The 21,944-nt window shown below is 31.1% G+C and overlaps 1 protein-coding gene across 13 annotated transcripts in view; it reads right to left on the bottom strand.

Annotated features, from left to right (window-relative positions):
• Nucleotides 1–21,944, bottom strand: part of LOC143064796 (RNA-binding motif, single-stranded-interacting protein 3-like) — a 144,922-nt gene that overhangs the window by 50,272 nt on the left and 72,706 nt on the right. For 7 of the 13 annotated variants that reach the window (XM_076237900.1, XM_076237899.1, XM_076237901.1 and 4 more), the window contains one exon: nt 7,830–7,889. The exons of 4 other annotated variants lie outside the window; for them this stretch is intronic. In XM_076237900.1, coding sequence (XP_076094015.1) covers nt 7,830–7,889 — 60 coding nt within the window. Of the gene's footprint in view, nt 1–7,829; nt 7,890–9,377; nt 10,004–14,673; nt 14,774–21,944 lie in introns of those variants that run through there. 2 more of the 13 variants (XM_076237909.1, XM_076237905.1) reach the window with 2 other exon arrangements.

The raw sequence follows: 21,944 nt of genomic DNA, 5'->3' as shown, positions 1-21,944 counted from the left end.
GTTTTCGATAAACAGATTTTATATACCAGATTAAGTTTCCTATAATTGGATTTTAAGTCACATGACCAAATAATTATGGTAAAATTTCACACCCAATCTTCCACAACAATCTAAAAAGTTTCAAATTATTTAAAATATTCAGAAGAAGCATATCCCTGAAGCTTGATTTCATTTCTTTTCAAGCTTGCGTCACCAGCTTTAATATGATAACTGGACCCAAGCTGTCTGAGAAACTAATTATAAAAAGAGGTCCGTTCTATACTGCATAAAGTGCATATTGATTGTGGTTTGCTTAATGCATATTCAGAATGACCAGAGTGAAGAAAATCAATTAGAAACCCTCATACAATATATATTTAATTAATTCATAAAATACTCCAAAAATTACTAGAAAGCTTTGTTCAGCAACAAGAAGCAACAAATAATGATTAATTCGGCTAACAAAAAGTCACTCTCATAGTAGTACTTCAGATTAAATCCATTTAGCCATGTTTAACCTTCCAATTTAAACATCAATTTTCTACCATTAAAACAGATTGATTGAGAATTTAGAAGCTGTAATTTATCAATTTAAGGTTGCATTTTTGATACACTATTTCACAATAATCAATATTATGAACTTAAATCTGTAAGAGAGAGCCAATTAATATAGCCACCAACACGCTATTTACCCTACCTATAAACACTTTGTTGGAAGCAATAGTGTTTCTATAGAATTGATTAATTCACCTTTCATTTAAACTTTTTGTTTTCCAGAGTATCTGTCAATTTAACGGTCGGCATGGTGGCATGTTTGTAAATTCTAATTTCAATTTCACAGGATTCAATTTGTAGTCTAGAATGGTACATCCTATTTAATTTAAACAAAGTAAAAAGTGCATAAGGCTATAAAACTTTGGTGGACAAAAAAAAGGCAAATTCAAATAAAAAAATGGGATAAAACCTTTAGAATCAAAACAATTGGTAGCAAAATTACAAATTTTAAGGAATAAAATTTACCATATTGAGGCACAACATATATTTTAATAGTCTGAAAACAACGTGAAGAGAATACCAATTAATTTTTGAAGTCTGATGGGCTTCCAAGGATCAGTCTGTACTGTTAGCCATGATAGTCTGATGCTGTAGACTAGCAATGATAGTCTGATGCTGTAGACTAGCCATGATAGTCTGATGCTTCCGACTAGCCATGACAGTCTGATGCTCCAGACTAGCCATGATAGTCTGATGCTCCCGACTAGCCATGATAGTCTGATGCTGTAGACTAGCCATGATAGTCTGATGCTCCCGACTAGCCATGATAGTCTGATGCTCCCGACTAGCCATGATAGTCTGATGCTCCCGACTAGCCATGATAGTCTGATGCTCCCGACTAGCCATGATAGTCTGATGCTCCCAACTAGCCATGATAGTCTGATGCTCCAGACTAGCCATGATAGTCTGATGCTCCCGACTAGCCATGATAGTCTGATGCTCCAGACTAGCCATGATAGTCTGATGCTCCCAACTAGCCATGATAGTCTGATGCTCCCGACTAGCCATGATAGTCTGATGCTGCAGACTAGCCATGATAGTCTGATGCTCCAGACTAGCCATGATAGTCTGATGCTCCCAACTAGCCATGATAGTCTGATGCTCCCGACTAGCCATGATAGTCTGATGCTCCCGACTAGCCATGATAGTCTGATGCTCCCGACTAGCCATGATAGTCTGATGCTCCAGACTAGCTATGATAGTCTGATGCTCCCGACTAGCCATGATAGTCTGATGCTCCCGACTAGCCATGATAGTCTGATGCTCCCGACTAGCCATGATAGTTTGATGCTCCAGACTAGCCATGATAGTCTGATGCTCCCGACTTAGGGCGACTAGCCATGATAGTCTGATGCTCCCGACTAGCCATGATAGTTTGATGCTCCAGACTAGCCATGATAGTCTGATGCTACAGACTAGCCAAAATTGATTCATAATACTTAGTATTTGTAAATCTTTGTTTTATAAGACACATAAGAAAGATGTTCGAAATTTCAGACTTCAGATGATGGAAAAGATTTTGGTACAGACTTCAGGTTTAGTTATAAGAGTCTAACCAATTTACTACAATATGCTTGCTTTTCCGTTATCACAGTATATTAATGTTTGTATTCTTGCAGATAAAAAGTTTATTTTTGCAACATAACAAAAAACATTATGCAATGCCTGTTTATTTATCTGTCTTGTAACTAAATTAAAACGTTATATACATGTAAATTATCTCAATAAACAGTTAGAAGTAATTAAGACATAAGCTCTATATTATCAAGATACAGGATATAAGTCAAGATTCTAATATCCAAGCCAAAGTAGGGATTTAGTTGGTTATTGGAGTAGGGAATTATATATAGAAGTGTGAAAGACTGACTAGAGGAAACCATGGCTTAAGCTACACATGAAGATAAGCTTTCCAAACATTAAATTAAATTCTCAAAGCAGTTTGAAATTGATATTAAATCACGGGCCTTAAAAATAACTTTGATATTGTCTAGAAATAAACATAAGATACCTGACAACTATTTCAATTAAATGTAAGTTTTCTGGAACTATGAGATAGCATTGTTAAATAAAAAGATGAAAGATACTTAACTTCCAAAACAAAAAGTTTCACTAAATAATATTTAGTTGTGAAAATAAGTTTCTGTTTTTCTTATATCTGTTTTCCTTTCTGAAATTCAGATGAAAAAAATTTTCTCATTCTAATGCAATTTTTTTTGTCATTTTGATTTAACAAATCTGAGAAAAACTCTAAAGTTCAAGGGGCATAACTCTTTGGAAAATTTATAAATTCACCTGTAACTTGTTATAATATGAATGGAGACCAAAAACATGGCCAACCATGACATCAAATTGGAGCAAATTGTGCCAAAAACCTGATATCAAATTAATTTTCCAAATGAATGATCTACAACATTTTTTTTAGAACTGAGATGATACATTACACAATTCTTCTTTGATCATCCCCCATTACACACATAGTATGTATGATTGTACTTTTTGACACCATTTTTTTTAAAAAGTATCTCTAAATAATAATTCATCTATCAGTTAAAAGAAAAAGCAATAGCAGATTCAAATATATGCTACAAGTTTGTTCATTAATATATACAGTTGACAGGGATATTCACATCGATAAAGCAAAATAAATGATATTTTGCTGAAGGGGAATTAATTTCATTCCACTCCAGGGGGAGTATTAAACATTGAATATAATATTGCACGGATCCTTTTAACATGTTTTTCTCTCAACATTTATTGACAGAAGTCAAATTTATCTAATGATACAAACCCACATGTAAAAAAAGGTTTATCGTTCATGCTCAACTATTCACACATTTAATACCAATACAAAACGCTTTCTTTTCAAAGTTTGCAAGACCTTGCCTAAATCATTGTCAAAATTTATCATTCCCGACTGAAACTTATGAATTTAAAACAGTCAGTATATTGTTACACTCGACTGGTTTTTAATAAGATAGATATATAAGATGGAGTCAAAATGAGGTCTTCAAATTTGTATTTTAATGAATTCTTTTGTTAACATGTCTCTGGTGAAGAAGAAGAGAAGAATCCATCAAAAACCTTATGAATTTTGATCATATGTAAGCATGCTTGTGCAAGCCTGAATCATGACGTTCCATAATTTTTACATTTGTCAAAATGTCCAACAGAGTTTGTAATGATTGTGAAAATTATTGAAGGATATAGAAAAGGGTTTAAAGGCTTTGTTTACAGCTTTTCAAAAGTAAAAGTATAATTTTTTTTCTGGAAATTCATTGATTATCAACACCTCTATTTTTAATGTTTAATTTTCCTGTCGAGTTCATAAAAAAGTCTATGCAACACTTAAAATAGTGACTTTATTATTTCGGTAAACAAGATATTCTTGTTTTTTTTTTTATGTTAATCATAAATACAAGTATCATTGCACACATACTGGGGAAATATCATGTGTAGAACATTAATTGCACTAATGCAAGCTCATACAATAGTCTAATTTAGACAGTATTCATAAATATACCTGTAGAATATAATGTCAAGAATATACTTGCTTTATATTGTGTTACCAGACAAGCAACAATAAAACCTCATATCAAAGAACCCACAAGGTATCAATCATATCACTCCTCTGGCCCAACAAATCTTTTCAGTTTTAAATATTTCAAATCATCATTTCCTATCAGTTATCTCCCTTGCTACTATATTTTACACATGTGTACTCTCATTTATATTGCTGTCACATTAAACATGACAAAACCACCAAGTTTTACACAAAAAACAACACTAATGATGCTGAAAACTGCCAAACTCAAAAAGGAAAATCACTAAAATTATCTATTCATCTCATCTGCATTCCTGAAATCATTTTTTTTTTAATTTAAAAAACTTTAAACATTGTAGAACCAAGTGATGGTAATTTGAAGACTGTACAAACCCATCAAGTTAATGGTCCATTGTATTATTGTGATGTAAATTTTATAGAAAGTCACAAAAGTATGAAATTTACTTCTATAAATTACAGCAGCCATGTTTGACTTGTCAATATTTATCTGTTGCCTCAACCCTACTAGCTATTACATGTTACAGGAAATCAAGCTTAGCTTAAACACATTAATAATTTACAAACTTTTTTATCTAATGAAAAAAAAATCATCAAATTCACCAGATATATTTTTTCTTTTGATAACTAATGAAATAGTTTAAATAAAAGATGTTAATTGTTCTTTTTTTTTTTAAACATATATAGTTGTTCTGTTGGAATTACTGCATTTCCTTTTTACCTACTAAAAAATGACAATGACCTGATATTTTTTTACTTGCAAGGGAGAACATTTTTTTTTAAACAGAGTCAAAGAGACCTGTGCAAAAAAAGAAAAATTTGAGAGTATTATTTAAGTACCAGAAAAAAATCATACAGAACCATTTTTTGTGCCTTTTCATCATTGTAGACAAGGGCATAAACATGCCATATCTTTATAAAACAAATGCCTGTCTGATAAAAAGTTATGTTATCAAGTGTAGGATAAAAAAACAGCCAATTTCTTTCATGTTTTCAACAAAATATTACTATTTCTTCTTTAATTTATCAAACAGTTAGTTTCACATTAAACAACAAAAGATACTTTTGTTGTTTCTTAACAGAATGTTCTCTGGTTTAATATGTTCGCATGTAATAATTACTTTTTCAACATTAAAGCTGTGCAATTGAATTTCAGTATCAAAAAACACTGAATAATGATAGTGCAAAATGTATAGTAAAGATTATGTAACAAAATAACAAATGTGTTTCATGACTAAACATATAGCTTTATTTTCATCTGTATTACAGTCAAACTTTCCCTCATGGTTCACTGAATTCAGTGGTCAACTTGATTTAATGGTTAATTTGAATCCAGCCAAAAGGTTTACTTTATGCTTTTAAATCAATTCAGCAGTCATCTTATTTTCTACTAAATTCGTAATAACTGCCTTTTTTAGCAGCCAAGAGAAATAATGTGATCCCTTAAGTATGCCATATCATGTGACAGGAAATAACCCCCAAGTATAAATGCTAAGGTTGCCCTAGGTAACGATACAAAATCACAGATTGAGTTTTAATTGTATATTTAATACCAGGCTCTCATTCAAACGTACACATGGGTTTGAATGATTGTCTAAGGTGACATTCCATATTGTCCATGAATCTATGTATCCAGGGACAACAACTCCTGAACGGTTTCCAAGGAGAAAGTATAATAAAAGTGTGGTAGTTGCAAGAATTCCATATACATATATTTATTGTAAATGGTCATGTAAAACATGTAAATCTATGTCATTAATTAATTAGGGTGGGATCCAATGTCTTTCTGACTAGAATTCTGACAAATATGGCTGTCATTCAATGACATGGTTTATACCATACGATTGTAGTGACATTAAAACTCTGACAGTTAATGCTTCATCTTACACAGTTCTCTTGCACTTCCATGTTTTAACAAGTAGCTCATGGCACTTACCACTATATGGAAGTTTATGGACAGGCGGCCATCTAACAAAAAGTATAATGATTGAAGCGAAGCTAAGAGGTTCATATAGTTTTGTTCAAGATGACTAAAAGTTTAACTGTCATATGGGCTGCCCTTCTGAAGTGACATGTATCATTGGTTATATTATACTCAACTGCAAAAATATGATCAAATAAACAAACAAGTTTCCATTGTTACAGGCATACAAAATAGTTTTAAGCTTTATTAATAGCAGGGGTATATTCAAACAGCAAAAATTGTTGGATATTTGAATGCACTCAGGCTCTATGCTGGATTACCCTTGGTTGGAAGATTTAACACAAAAAACATCTACTCCATACAATGTTTCACTACTCATGAAGACTTTTATTTAAAGAATTAAGCTACTATCTATTTCTCAAAATATGAACAAAAAAAAATATAAAAATGAAATGCTATGTGTTAATATTTGCTAAATTTCCAATTCGTTCTCAAGTATCGAACCTTATATGTACAAAGCCATAATTAAAATGGTTTGTGTACTAAATCAACATTAATAGCTAAAGTAAAGTTTTTCAATGACCACTCCAAACTACAAACCCTTTTACTAAGAACATTTTTGGTTTTTGTTGTCTTATAATCAAACTAATTTTGAACATGTGAAGAGAAAATTCCTTCATTTATAATCATTTACAATCATGAATAATAAAGCTTTTAAAAAGAAGGACATTTATCAAGCACAAGATTAAAAATGATCTATTTAGATAACAGGAATATTCAAAGTCTCACAGAAAGTGGTCATAAAACCTCGAGACATTTCAGACTGTATGCCTTTACATTTAGTTTTTGTCCATAAAAAGTGACTTGTTTTTAAAACACTCTGAAACTTTAAAATATCAAAGATACGTCGCTGATTAATTCAAGCTTAATATAAACTGTAATTTTCGTGTTAATCAGTATTTAAAACATCCTCAAGAGAGAAGAATTTTACCCAATTTCGTTTCTGACCCATGTCTACATTTATATTTTATAAACTCATCAATGAATTAATCTATTTTCATCTTTTTTTTCAGGTGTGTCCTCAATGAATTTAAACAATTAAGGGGGTTATTTTTCATACTTCAGCATGGTATCTATATTGAGTATAAAAAATGGCTAATGTTGAATCATTTATCTGTTACAATGACTAAATATGGCTTTTCTAGTTGACTTATCAGTTTACTTGACTTTAAGTCCCTAGGGAACACCAACAGATAAAACATTTCTAGTGGAAATTATCTTCAAATGGATTATTACTACAACATAATTGGAGTGCTTTCCACTCTTGACAATTCAACAGAAATTTACCGTTTCAAGAAATTTACATCATAATATGATCTGGCTGTGCATTGCACCATAAATTGTTCTTCCAGAAAAAGTTAAAAGAAGCTAATTAAAGAGACATGCCATTATTGTATGTTTAGCCAATTACATTGCGAATTCAAGGGGCTATATATGCTTCTACTACATATCAAAACAAATATATCTTAAATTAAGAATCTCATATTAAGGAAGTTAAATTTCATAGTGTTCCCAGACTCTGTATCAGAAGTTTTAACATTGTAATGTAAACTCATAACTGATGCTATTGATTTGAAACTCATAAAATTTTGAAAAAATATCAGGGGAATAAATGATTAATATGATTCTGATATGATCTAGTCTGACTGACTTTCCAGGAAAGTTATTGTGGTACTGTATAGCATCAGCTGTAGGCAAGTATGGTCCATGAAACCCTCTGTCCTTTTCTGCCACAAATTCTACTTTAATTACCTGGGTATCTAAAGGTAGTTTCTGTACTGCAGGTATATTCATGCCAAGTTTTGTTGGAATCTGTCAAGAAATAGTCATATTGTATACTATAATGTATGCAATATTGTTTTGATCAAAAGCCAGAGCTTTAATACAAATTTTATGCAAATATGGTTGTTTTTGTTGATAATTAAATAAAGGTAATGTGCTTTTCATGAGTACAAAATTAACATGTTAATTTAAGCATATGTTTATGATTTTAATATGCAAAGTGAAGTTTGGTATATATATATATATAAAGTATACATAATCAATGCTAGTATTTTGATATACTTTGTTTCTTTTACATGAGATTAAATTAGTCAAGTTAGGCTTTAGTAAACCTTTTTACAATTCTAATTGAAATATCTATCCTTAATTTTGTCCTTTCCAACCTAAGTAGATATTCCAAATTGTGTGTCAAAGGGACATTATATTATTTCTAGAAATTACTATATAATTAGATTGTTTACTATCAAATTAAACAGACTAAATGCATTTCTGTGCAAATCAATTATATTTATTTTTTCATAGACACCACCTAAGGTGAAATTAGTATCATGTATTAAATAATTCCTTTTATACGAAGTCTGACAAAACCCCCTCAGGTTAAAACAACAAAAGGATACTTTTGTTGTGTGTGTTATTGAAAGAAAAGGTCTTATGGTCCCTGGGGTTACAAGCATACATCTAGGTGGGGCAATTTTAGCGTTATCATGTATTCACAATCTCAGAGTAAATCTAAATAATTTTAAAGATATTTTCTCAATTCTTAAGCATTAAATGTTAAACACTACCATCATTTAAAACAAAAATATATACAAGATACTTGGATAAAAGTCATAAAATATTCAATATTGTCTTTCAACTTAAAATGCTGTTTATAACGTTTATTTGATTAGAAATAAACAATATTTAAAAAAGAGGTTCATCTCTTACTTATTCTAAACTTAGAGGATCTTTCTTAATTTGATCTGATTAATTATTAACGAAATTAGTTAAGCTAATAGGCATATTCTTATCTTTTCACCTAGTTTTAAGTTCAAAGTAGGACTCGGATCAGCAGAAGAGTGAAATAGTAAATGGTAAACTTTCAGTTTAGAAAACTCACCTTTAAAAAACTTGTCAACACAAAGTTAAACAGTAGCATTTAAATGTGAACTTTAGTGAAATGTACCACAATGTAAACAAATACAAAGATAAATTTTGTGATAGACATCCATTTTTAGAACCCTATTAATCTTCCCATTGCCTTTTTAAGGTATACTTTACATTTAAACAGAATTTTTCTTTTCCTTTTGTTTGTATTTTTCAACTTTAAATAAATGATAACTTGAGGGTGTGAAGTTGCAAACATCATCAATAAAGGTGTTTGCTATCTTAAATATCTTTCCAATGTTTTTAGCCATTTCCACGTGTTTCAAACCTAATTCTTATCAATGAGTGCCACCCCCCTTTTTTAATATTCAAACTCACATGGCCCTTAATGTGTTACTGAAACCGTGTTCCAAGGATGTATATAAAACATACCTGTGAGTACGGGTGAAATCGATTGGCTTGATTGGCTTCGTTCAAAATTCTTAAAACTCTAACTTCCATCTCCGACTTCCATAAATGTCATGAATTTGTTGTCCTCATGTATGAAATCAAATGTCCAAAATAAAATGGAAAAATGTTTTTAAGTGTATGTTTAAGATATCCAGTGGTTTGTACAAACACAAAATTATAATCTCTAGTTTTGATTCAGTGAGGTATTAATCGCTGTCCTTTTCAACATTCTATATGGATAGTTTCCGTTTAAAAGGTGAAAAGATTCGTGGACCGTTTCACTGTCATTTAATTCATATAAGATTTTTATCAACTTTGAGTTCGGTTTATTCCCTGTATTTGATCCGCATGATGAATCACTGTATTGTACGCATCAGGTACTTTTAATCCTGAAATGTTTTTATCCCTCAAGCTAAAATGAAATCCTCTGTCACGCTGTCTTCTTAACAATAAAGTGGACAGGTCGTTTGTGTTCAATCTCTTTTTCCAATCAAAATTCTTCACAGTATTACTATTAGATGGTCAACAATGGGATATGTCTACAGAAGGGAATTATACTACTAATTATTATCACAAATGATTGACCATACAGGAGAAAAATATCCCATCAGGCGTGTCTAAGTGATAACAGGGTCAAATTATTGATTCTTTCAAATCCTCAAATCAAACTAAAGCTTTGTTCTTCCATCATATGTTTTTATTACCTTCTATTTAATGAGACCTTGCTGTTTTAATTTAATTACCCGTTAGCCAATTAAATTGGTTGGATAATGCAACTTCGATCCTGGATAAAATATACTTTATCGATAATTTGTCACATTTTACTTGGCTTTTGAAGTTAAGTAACTATTGCCTTAAAAAGGATAATATTTTATAACCACATTATGATTTATTTCAAAATTGATTTTCAATGTTTTTCATGAATACAATTTCATTTAATGAATTTTTACCTTATTTACATTTTTAAAATGTTATGTGCCATGTTTGTGCCCGAATATTTTTCACTAGTTTACTGATCACACGATCAGTATATAAATATACCATTTTGCCAAATTCTATTTAAAATTCTAATTAATGCAACTTAATGTCAAGCTCAAATCAATTATATATAACAAAGTAAATAAACCTTGTATCAATGTCCTTTTATTAAGACTTTATAATATAGTCATTGAAAATTAATATATTGAAAAAACAAAGTCTATCCATTACCTTTCAGAAAACTAAGCAAATCATTTTAATCCTATTATTCAAGATAACCAAGTAAAAAGATATTTAGAATTTGTTTTGTCCATTTTTATTATGCATGACAAAAAAGCATTACAAACTTGTGACAATATCCAATTATCTAATTACAATAGGCCAATTCAAAAGGGTGAACAAAAAACTGTAATGGAAAACCTAAATATGTTTTTTATTCTTAAAACAATTATTAATTACCCAAAAGCAAATTAGATGCAAAACCAATAATAAAATGGATGGTGTAATGTAATTGATTGTATATTGATTTAATTTGCTGCCAAAACCCAAAGAGTTATTTGCTAATTGAAAATAAAAGATGGATAAAATCGACAAATAAGATGTTTTTATTAGCTCCATAATATTAGGCGATAATTATCTATTGTTATATCTTCTTTATGAACTTCAAAGGAAGGATTCTAGTAAGTCCTTTTTGACCTATCAACTATTCATTTGTCAATGATGAGTTTATTCCTTCATGCTGAGTACTCAAATATAAATGCTTTTGTTTGCAAAATTCTATGGATTCTAAATTAAAACACTGAGTCTTCCATTGAAAACATAAGTTGCTGGTCATTGTTATTCATTGAATGGTTTATATTGTTTCAATGCACCAAATTGTCTAGTCTATATCTTCTCGTTGTAAAAAAATTGATCAAATTCAAGATTAAAGACACTATTTGACCTTTGATTTTTTTTTTACCCAATTAAAAGCTTTTATGATTGTTCAATATCAAAGACCTAAGATATGTAGATGATAATATGTGCAATATAACTCTTTAACTAAATACAGTGTTTTTTATTGGTTTACAATAACTTATGGACAAGACTTTCCTACATTTCGTAGCTCCCTTAGACCCATCCCCATCTCCACCTTAATACAGAGAAAACGTTACCAGTGCCAAAGATAAATGATCAAAATATATCATCCGAGGTACAACTGACTATATTTACTTTAGAAGGTGCCAATGCGTGAATGACTTAATAGGAGTTGCTGATTAAAATATGCTTTCTGAAACAGCCCCTTTTCAGAAATGTGAAACCCCAAAAGACGTTTATGTAAAAAAAAAGGGTGCTTTAAATGCTTAATTTGTTACTTTTAATGTTAAGCAGTTTTCAGATAATTTAGGTACAAGATAAAGTTACATGTGAAAGTCATATACAAGGGAACATATCACAGTGGTCCACTTATTTAGGGGAGGTACGTACACATTATATGTCATGTCATAAAGAAAGTATATGGCCAGGTAGGTCAAAATAGTTTCCTTTTCTTCTAATGAACTAAACAATGGATATGTAACCAATGGCATAACATCAGATTGATTTTTGTGTATGAACAATAAAATAACCTACAATCCTTTTATTTCTGAAATTGTAATTCAATTATTTTTTTCATAAGATGGTTGGTTGATTGACAAATTGAAAGGCTGACATGTAACCATAATTAACTAATCACAAAAAATTTCAGAATACACATGTGAAGACTTTGCATGATTTGTTTTCCCTAGCTATAGCATCACTGACAGCTTAATCCTTATTTTCAAATATGAACATGAAAATTTATAAAGGTGACAGCTATGAATCAAGTTGTTTCATCTTTCTCCCAATCAAATTATTCTCAGGAAAAGCATTAAATTTATCACCTTCCCTCCAAGCTAAGTTATAAGTAATGTATCAACGCACTTGTGAAATGCTACTATAAAGGAACGTGAATAGCCTAATAGAAGAGTTTCTTTGATCCTGAGAGAATATCTATTAATTCAGCGTCAAAATATAGCCAAAGGTAGATTTTCATTGTTTAAGCCAATCTTAGTTAATGAGATGGTTGCGTGAAAACATATTCTAGACTTTCTATCGGGTCTATGAGTCATTAATTAGTGTTATGAAAAATAAAACTTGTTAATTTAATACAGATATGGCCTTTTTTCTCTTGATAAAACCAAATACCAATTTATTCATGTATCTTGAGATTATCAAAATTTTCTTCCTTCAACATGGAAATTTACTGAAATTCAAGATGATATGCTTTTTGTTAGTTTGTATACAAATAGGCTTTTCTACTAGTGATTGTTTCTGTTATGTAATATAAAGAACTGCTCTATAATAAAACGTTGTATTAGTCATCTATATTCCTAACTGTGGCAGACATCAAAATGCTGAATTTGAAAAATAAATCCATTCATTTTGTAGTCACTATGCAGAAGAAAGTGGGAATCTTTTTATCTTTTAACTGGAATCAATGAAAATCCCCATTATCCAATATCATTGTGATATTATTGACAAGAATGTCTGTTTCTCCCACTTGTTCCTAAACAAAACAATCATTTTCCAGTTAATTAACCTTTAATTACTATCACAGACTAATTCATTTCCTCACAACTGTTAGTAATTAACAAAAGATTTTTATTCATACAAAATGGGAAACAGACATCAATAATATGATTGATGTTGTTATCTACCTGTCAATAATGAACAGTACATCCTGTCTAAAGAGGACAAGAGAAAAATTCTAGAGAGATAATAAATATTTAATAAAAATATAAATTATGCAATGATCATCCATGTTGATTCATCAGCCAGTATATTTAGTAAAAGATAAATGCATACATTTTTTTCAAAGTTCGTTTATATCACTATTCTTTTAACACGGGACTGTGACACAATGAAACTTTCAATTGAAAATATATTCTACTTTTTGAATCCACATTAGTGTCCATATTTTGAGAAGTGTTATCATCAAAGTATCTTCCACATTTTTTAGGGTATGCAACCCTTACAACTATCTCATCTCATTAGGCATAACAATGCCTCTCTTTACACTACTTGTCTAGAATTATTGTGCCAAAAAGATACAATTGGTATAAAAGGCTTTTAAGAGGTTGCTATATATATTATTATATAGCTTGAAACTTGACCAGTATTAATGACCACTGATTGCTGTTATTCTTACATAAACCCCAACTCCCAAATCAGTCTAGTATCAAAACCTCTGCCATATATCTTTATAGACATTTCAGCAACAGTATACCATATCTTTGGTCATCGTTGAGAGAATAGCTATAATCTCTTCCTTCAATCATAGACAACACTGTTGCAGTGTTAATTTCAACATCTCAGACAATAGCCTATCAATAACTACAAATTGACCATTTACTGATCATAAATTTCTAATTAGAGACAAACTGTCCATTGTATTATGGAGTTTCTATGAATGTCCATTAAGCCATCAATATAAATATGAGGAGATGTGGTATGTCCTTGCCAATAAAGTCTTAATAGGCCAAACCAAATAAATTGTCTGCTTTAGGATAGTTCAATTATTTTTTAAAACATGTTTGCCACAAGAAGTATAAATTTTAATTATTGCTTTCTAACTTCAGTTCAAGGTATTTTCAGCAAATAAGTTTTTTATTGATGCCATTTTCTTAAATTCTCATACAAAAAAGTATTTCATTCTTTTTTAAGTAAACAATCTGACCAGTATAAACTGGTGAAATTGTTATGTTTTATAAATATTATTACTATGGATATACTTGGCAAAAGTTCTCCTTCTTTGACAGACAATAATTGTTATAAAGTCTGTGTAAAATGTACATGGCACTCACAGGTCAAATTTTAGCATTTTTCTTTTGATTCCTTTTCTAATTTAAAGCTTTATGCTATTATGGTAAGATTTTATAAGTTTTTCCTTAGGTTTTTCATGACTGATGGTTGTTAAACCCATATAGTATTGATGTTATGTCTTAAATTATGCAATATACATATTTGAAATTTCACTTCAACTTTCCCTGTCAATTAAACTGACTCAATCTTGGCTGAAATCCCAAGTCTGTTTTTTATATCAGCTTTGTAAATCTTATTGTATTCAACTGGATGCAAAACATTTTGTACTAAATCAAACCAAATGGGCATTTTATGCAAATAAGTCATGTTAATTTGCATATCAATTACTATGGTTATTTCAGAATGCAATTACAGCTATAAATAAAACTGCAATAACGCTGTTTTAATCTAAAGCCAAAGTAATTCAAATTATCCCTACCTGAGGCTGCGTTAAATCAGAGATATTAGTCCATACAAATGACATGGTATACAAAAATTGTTTTTCAAATGGTGAAGCTTGTCTCCTGAAGAAGTTGACAAAACTAACTCCAAAACTAAAAGGATGTAAAAAGATGTTCACCAAATAAATAAACCTTTGCCATCCACATACGAGATTTGGTCATGCGAGTAAATACCAGGATTTCTGGTCGAAGATTTGACATTTCCTACACAATACTTAAGACCTTAATTATCTTATGAGATGTCCATATGGTTTCCTTTTCCATTTGGTTTAAGCCTCAAATCAGATGTCCATTATTAAAATAATCTACCATCGATGCATTTTCAATTATTTTTTGCCTATAATAACTAATTATTATACATTAAGATAGATATCAGCCTGCATTTATTATGATATGAAAACCATAGATAGGCCAGAAGAATGCACAAATTATAGATGCATTATAACTCTATGTTAATCCCACAAGTAGATTACTAAAGCTAAGCTAACCCATCTTAACTAATTAGCCCTTAACAGATCCCTACTTAAAAAATCTGAATCCTTCTTCTACATTTGAATGTTTACTAAAATTCATAGGGTCTAAGTGTTGACCTGATAAAAATCCAAGAATGAATACTGAATATAAAACTGATTTTTAGTCATTTAATGATTTGTGTAAAAGCTTGGTTCCATTCTTTAAGGAGAATAGTTGAGAAGAAACAATTTAAAACTTTTTAAAATGTGACACATGTGACATTTTTAATATATCTTATATGATGTACTATCATACCTTTAAACAATTTAGGTACATTACGTGCCATATATAAGTTATATATAATTATTGACATATAATTCCATTTCATAATATTTATAAAACAGGGTTCATTGATGCTTCAAATTTAAATATTTTTTTCTCTAAAATCCTCCCTGAGATCCCCTTTTAACAGGTTGAGACAGAAATAATCATTAATGAACTCAAAGAGGTGTATTCAAATATGTAAAGAAACTGACACATGCAGAACCACAAGTATTTCACTGACTTTATACTAACAAACCCATGACAAAAAAGTTGATGAATGGACATAGAAAATTCAGCTTTAAATAAACATTAAAATTTTGTATATACCATTGAACAATTAAAAGAAAATATGATCATATGAAGCGAATAAAATATCTTCAAGTTAATATATTCAAATTTATTGTATGGTAAGATCAATATACTTATGAATTTAATATGCTCTTTAAATATGGTCTGAATTTCATCAGCTTTTATATGCAACCATAAATCATTGTATGACAGATTTTACTTTTCAAGTTTTAGTACCCGTAAAAGATTTAATCAAGATCCATCTTTTATCAATGCATTGAATGAAAACAAATTAATTTTTTGGCCAAATATTTGCCTATTTTTCTTGTTACACAAGACAGAGAATCAAACCTATGGTAAACATCGTTAAAATTTGTTTGACCATTTAGTGAATTTCTAATATGTCCTGTCGAAACAAATATACAAACACAAATTTGCAATCCATAGTGTCCAGTTAAATCTGTCCACTGTTTAAAGTTATCAGTTAAATGAAAGCAAACCAATATTGACTTATGTACTCAACAGACTTATATGGTTGTGGTCTATTGTTGAATGGAGGAGATATCAACATTTACTTTTGTCCTTTCTGAGTAAATAATACCTTAACAAGTGATAGCAAACCAAACCATCTTAAGAATTCTATATGCAAGATAACTTTATAACTGTTTAATTTGATAATGACCCAACCCTTCCCAAATCTGACCTTTTGTCGTCTGGACCTGATAACAGTCACCTGATAAATATAGACTAAATTTATACCACGAAATGCATCAAACAACAAAATAGTTCAAATGCAGTCACACCCAAGATGTCTCAAATTCAATCATGTATACAACAAAAAGTATATCTCTATTTAAAAAAGTTACTACATGTACAATTAGAAATGAATATTTAGTTTACACCCATCAGCAGTTGACAACTAAAAATTGTTTACACAAAACTAATAACAATATAATATCAATATTTAATATTTTTACTACTGTTACAAAAAGGATACTTTTACCTTTTTTTTAAATTTTTTATCCTTTCACCTTTTTTTTTTACCTTTTTTATCTATGTTGCTAGTCAAGTCCCCATATCTAGATTTGTCATTTTTTTTTCACATACAGTCATAGTAATAATTATTTTCTTTAGAAAAGATAATTATTAACATTTGAATAAAACATCTAAATGCAAAGTAAAATTTTATTTTTGGAAAGCAACTATAAGAGGTACCTTTTTTTTTTATCTATTTTACTGAAGCCACCAGACAAAGTTCTTTAAAAATAAATAATATATAAACCCAAAGAAGAGGCACAAATAAAATTCAAAAAGATTCTTAGAAATCTTGTTTCTGTGACCTTAATTGTACTATTAATGTTTGTAGTATAATTATTGTCTGGCTGATTATAGACATGAGTGGTACAAAATCTGTGTTGGTGTCTCCTGAGAGATGGTAAACCAAACCATATTGATACATTACATTAAAGTCAGTCATCCAATATACTTCTAGTCACAAAATATAAATGGACATGTACCATAACAAGATTGTTCCCTCTCGGGATTTCTATATAAAGTTATTCTGCATACCATTCTATCAGCATCAAAGAAAATTCTCTTTCTCTTCTACAATGGGTTATTAAAGTTGCAAAAAAATTTCATGCACACACAAAGTTTAAAATATATATAGATTATCATGTTAAATGCACATTGATATCATACAATATTAGCCTAGACTAACAATTTGAACCTTTTGGCAAGTCAGTACAGAAAAAAAGCAAAAAAAAGCTTCATATTGTGTATAACATCTGATATTTCACAATATCTTTATCCAGAAATCTAAATAATCTGTTCTTCCTACTATATGCATTGCCCTTATGTGAAAATAATTCAGGGGAAATTGGCCCTTCTATATACACTGGCATGTACTCAAATAGGTTTTCCCCCACTTCAAATTATAGTAAATCACAATTTGAAACCAGTCAATATCTGAATCCTATTTTCACTGAAATATGTGTTCTATTAAAACTAATCTAGATCCTATTTAAAATAAATTTGAATAATTTGTATCATGAACTTGTAAAATAAACATTTGGAAAATATAACTTCTTGACATAAAAACATTGAAATATAAATTAGTTTTGACTGGTTAATTTTTTAAGTTGTAGAAATATTTCTTTCTTTTTTACATCAAACAATGAAATTGACTAATGCATATGCCAATTGAAAATAGATCAAGTTTTTTAAAACTTAAAATCCCTGAAACACAACACAAAAAACATATATATATGATTAATATCTGAAAAACGTCTCATTAATCAAGGGGGAAGAAAACACAGGTCTGTTTTAATTTGAAAGCAAAGTAATTCTCAACAGAACAGAAATTGGAATGATTATATAAAACAAGTCATGTTTAACACAGACAGTAAATATTATTCATAATTCGTTTAATGAATATAAATAATGTTTTGATACACAGCATGTCCTCTGTCATATAACAGCAATGATAAACTCTTACAACAGCTGTCATATTTCTATCGATTCTTTTTCTGTGACAATGCCATATAAATCTATTTGTTCTATCGGAAACAACAGAGAGCAGAGCTGAAATCATTCCATAGTCTTAAAATGTTCCCTGTAGGACACTAAATTGGAATTGAAAAAACTATAAATCTCTCTTTTGTATTTTAAACTGAAAACTTTTTGTTGTTTTAATAGTATGGCATCTTTTTTTATGCTTGCAAAAATCAATCGAAGAATAAAAATAAAATGGTTCAATTTTACAATAAGAATAAGATAATTGCAAAGGGCTGTAATGAGAACTGTAGGACTGAATTCTAGAGTATTGAGGATAATCTTTTTATAAGATTGGTTTTTACCAGCAGTAGATACAGCGAGGCACACATCTAACAATGTAAATAGACATAGTGCAATTCATAAAAACTTCAAATGTACTATATAAAAGTTACTGACTGGTAACACAATAACTGAAATGATAACACCACTCTCTATCAGTCAATGATCTTCAAAGAGCAATGATCTAATTTTACACAAATGCTCACAGAGCCTACAACACATACCTAACAATAGACCTATGTATAGACTAATGCTCACAGAGCCTACAACACATATGGTTTTACCTAACAGTAGACCTATGTATAGACCAATGCTCATAGATGACACAGAGCCTACAACACATTCCTAACAGTAGGACCTGAGTATATACACCAATGCTCACAGAGCCCACTACTCATACCGTACAATAGGACATGTGCATATTCACCAATGCCCACAGAGCTTACAACACATACATAAAAGTAGGACTGTGTATATACACCAATGCTCAGAGTACACAACACATACATAAAAGTAGGACTGTGTATATACACAAAATTGAATGCTCTGAGTACACAACACATACCTATCAGTACAACAATGATCACAGATGACACAGAGCCTACAACACATACATAAAAGTAGGACTGTGTATATACACAAAATTGAATGCTCTGAGTACACAACACATACCTATCACTACAACAATGATCACAGATGACACAGAGCCTACAACACATTCCTAACAGTAGAAATAGAACCTGTGAATACATCAATGCTCAGAGCACACAACACATACCTAATAGTAGGACCCGTGTATACACCAATGCTCACAGATGACACAGAGCCTACAACACATTCCTAACAGTAGGACCTGAGTATATACACCAATGCTCACAGATGACACAGAGCCTACAACACATTCCTAACAGTAGAAATAGAACCTGTGAATACACCAATGCTCAGAGCACACAACACATACCTAACAGTAAAACCTGTGTATACACCAATGCTCAGAGTTTACAACACATACCTAACAGTAGGACCTGTGTATACACCAATGCTCAGAAATTACAGCAACACATACCAAACAGTTAGAATCTATTTACATACCAATGCTCACAGAGCTGATGACACATACACAACATCAGGAACTGTGTATACATCAATGCTAACAGAGCACAAGAAACAAACCAACAGTAGAATGATGGTTTTGCTTGATATAATGTTGATACAGTAAAACCTGTATAAACCGGCCGGCTACGGGACCATGAAAAAGGGCCGGTTTGGACAGTGAGCCGGTTTATTCAGGTTTCTGTTTTGACCGGAAGTTAATGACTTGTGACGTCCGACATTTTGCATGAAAAAATTCTCTATGATTGTAAATTATATCTGATAAATTAAAATACTTTCACTTCGATTTTCATTGTTTGCATTTGCATCATAATGCTCGCGTTGTTTGGATTGTAAGACGAGAGTTTCGATTTACTCCCATGATGAATAATTTGAAATGTTGGAATGGCCGATTAAAAAGCCAGAATATTATCAAACGTAATGTCATCACTTTCGAAACGTTGTCGTACAGTGTACAATATCCATTGATTGTTGTCATCCGGGTGTTTTTCATTATCAAGGTCATTTGTTTATGCCCGCGTCACACTGTCCCGATTTTTATATACGATGGACACCCGAATGCGAAAATTGTAAGTTCGTACGAAGTTGGTCCCGATCTCGTTAAAATACCCAAAAGTGACCGAAGCAAGTACGATGAATAACGAAGTCTATACGATAGCAAAAGATGGACATACGAAGGTTAACCGAAGACGATATTTAAGCTTCATATCTCAGCCGAAGCCTACAAGATGGATCACGAAGGCTACACGATGGATTACGATGATGGCGCGATGGCCATACGATGTCTAAAAGACGTCGTGTACAGCTTACGATGCATTTAAATTATATGCCGAAGGAATCACGCGTTTTAAATTGTTTGATCAATATTGAATATACATTATATTGTACATTTAATATTTGATTTAATCATAAGACGGAAGACCGTGGGTATTTCCAGTTACTGAATAATTTGGTTGATTTAAAAAAAAAATAGTTTATGTATCATGTATCATTATGTAGTGTCCATATTTGTCCCCAATATGTTACATACGAGGGGATGCCACGCTCGGCATTGCCTTGTTTGAACTGTAAAATGTGTGCATTAGTCTGAATAATTACTCATAATTATGCCAATGTTTACTGATCTATCTTAAACGTAAGGTAATTGGTTCGTTGATCCCTTTTATCTAAAAAGAGCTCTTTCCAGGAGAATATCATAATAATATAGACTAAAGGAAGGATGTGGGGAAAGCAAAAAATGCGGCAAAATATGACATATAGTAAACAAAATGTTTATGGAGTAAACATTCGTGTAACAACAACTCAGACGATACATAAAAAATCAGAATAATGAAGAAAAAGTTGGTTTCCCTATATACGTGTACCTGCAGTGTTGGTATACGAGGCGCGTTTATGATTTTTATTATGTTATTTGATATGAAAAATTGACAAAAAATAATGTTTCATTTGTAAAAGTAAATCCTGAGCCTGTAATACCTGCTCTTCTTGTTCCGTTTGAATTAATAGAAACAACGCTGTCGCCTTTCTTGTTCTCATAGAATCATATGATATGAGGTCCATGTTTTGTGAACGTCTTTCTTAACTGTCGTATTAGACTGACCAGTGCATATCGCGCATGGCACTTTTAAGCGCGAAAATTAACTTACATTTAGCTGGATTTATTGCCGTCGTAGTTCCATCTTGTCACCTTCGTACTTTTATTCGATGGCATCACGACGGGATTACGAGGTCTTCACGAAGTCGTGTTGCCATCGTAAGACCTTCGGTTAGCTTCGTGATTCATTCGTGTAGACATCGTAATGTCAAAACTGCCCGATGGAAACGATGGAAACACGAATGCAATACGATGTTCAAAGATGCATTCCCGGTGACATTGCGATGGTGAGGATGGTGATACGAACTCAATACGAACCCTAAACATCGGACGCACCTTCGGGGATTTTTTAACATGTTAAAAAATTTAGAACCCTTCCCGAAGTTGTCCCCGAAGGCTAGAAAAAGTGGCCGATGGTTCTACGATGGTTAAAGATGGCACTACGAATAGCCCGATCTGGATACGATCAGTCCCGATTTTGAAAATTTCCATAATCGAGTTGCCATCGGCGTAAAAATCGGGACAGTGTGACGCGGGCATTAGGAGTTCACAACAAGGAACCAAGGATTTCGAAATTACGATGTGAACTTTTTACTTCGCGATTTTAATTTGTTTATCCAAGTTAAAACGTAAGTTCAATCC

The sequence above is a fragment of the Mytilus galloprovincialis genome, chromosome 2, assembly GCF_965363235.1.
Source record: "Mytilus galloprovincialis chromosome 2, xbMytGall1.hap1.1, whole genome shotgun sequence".
In the NCBI taxonomy this organism is placed as follows: domain Eukaryota; kingdom Metazoa; phylum Mollusca; class Bivalvia; order Mytilida; family Mytilidae; genus Mytilus; species Mytilus galloprovincialis.
The sequence above is the reverse complement of the archived record's forward strand: the minus strand, read 5'-3'. Positions and strand labels throughout refer to the sequence as shown.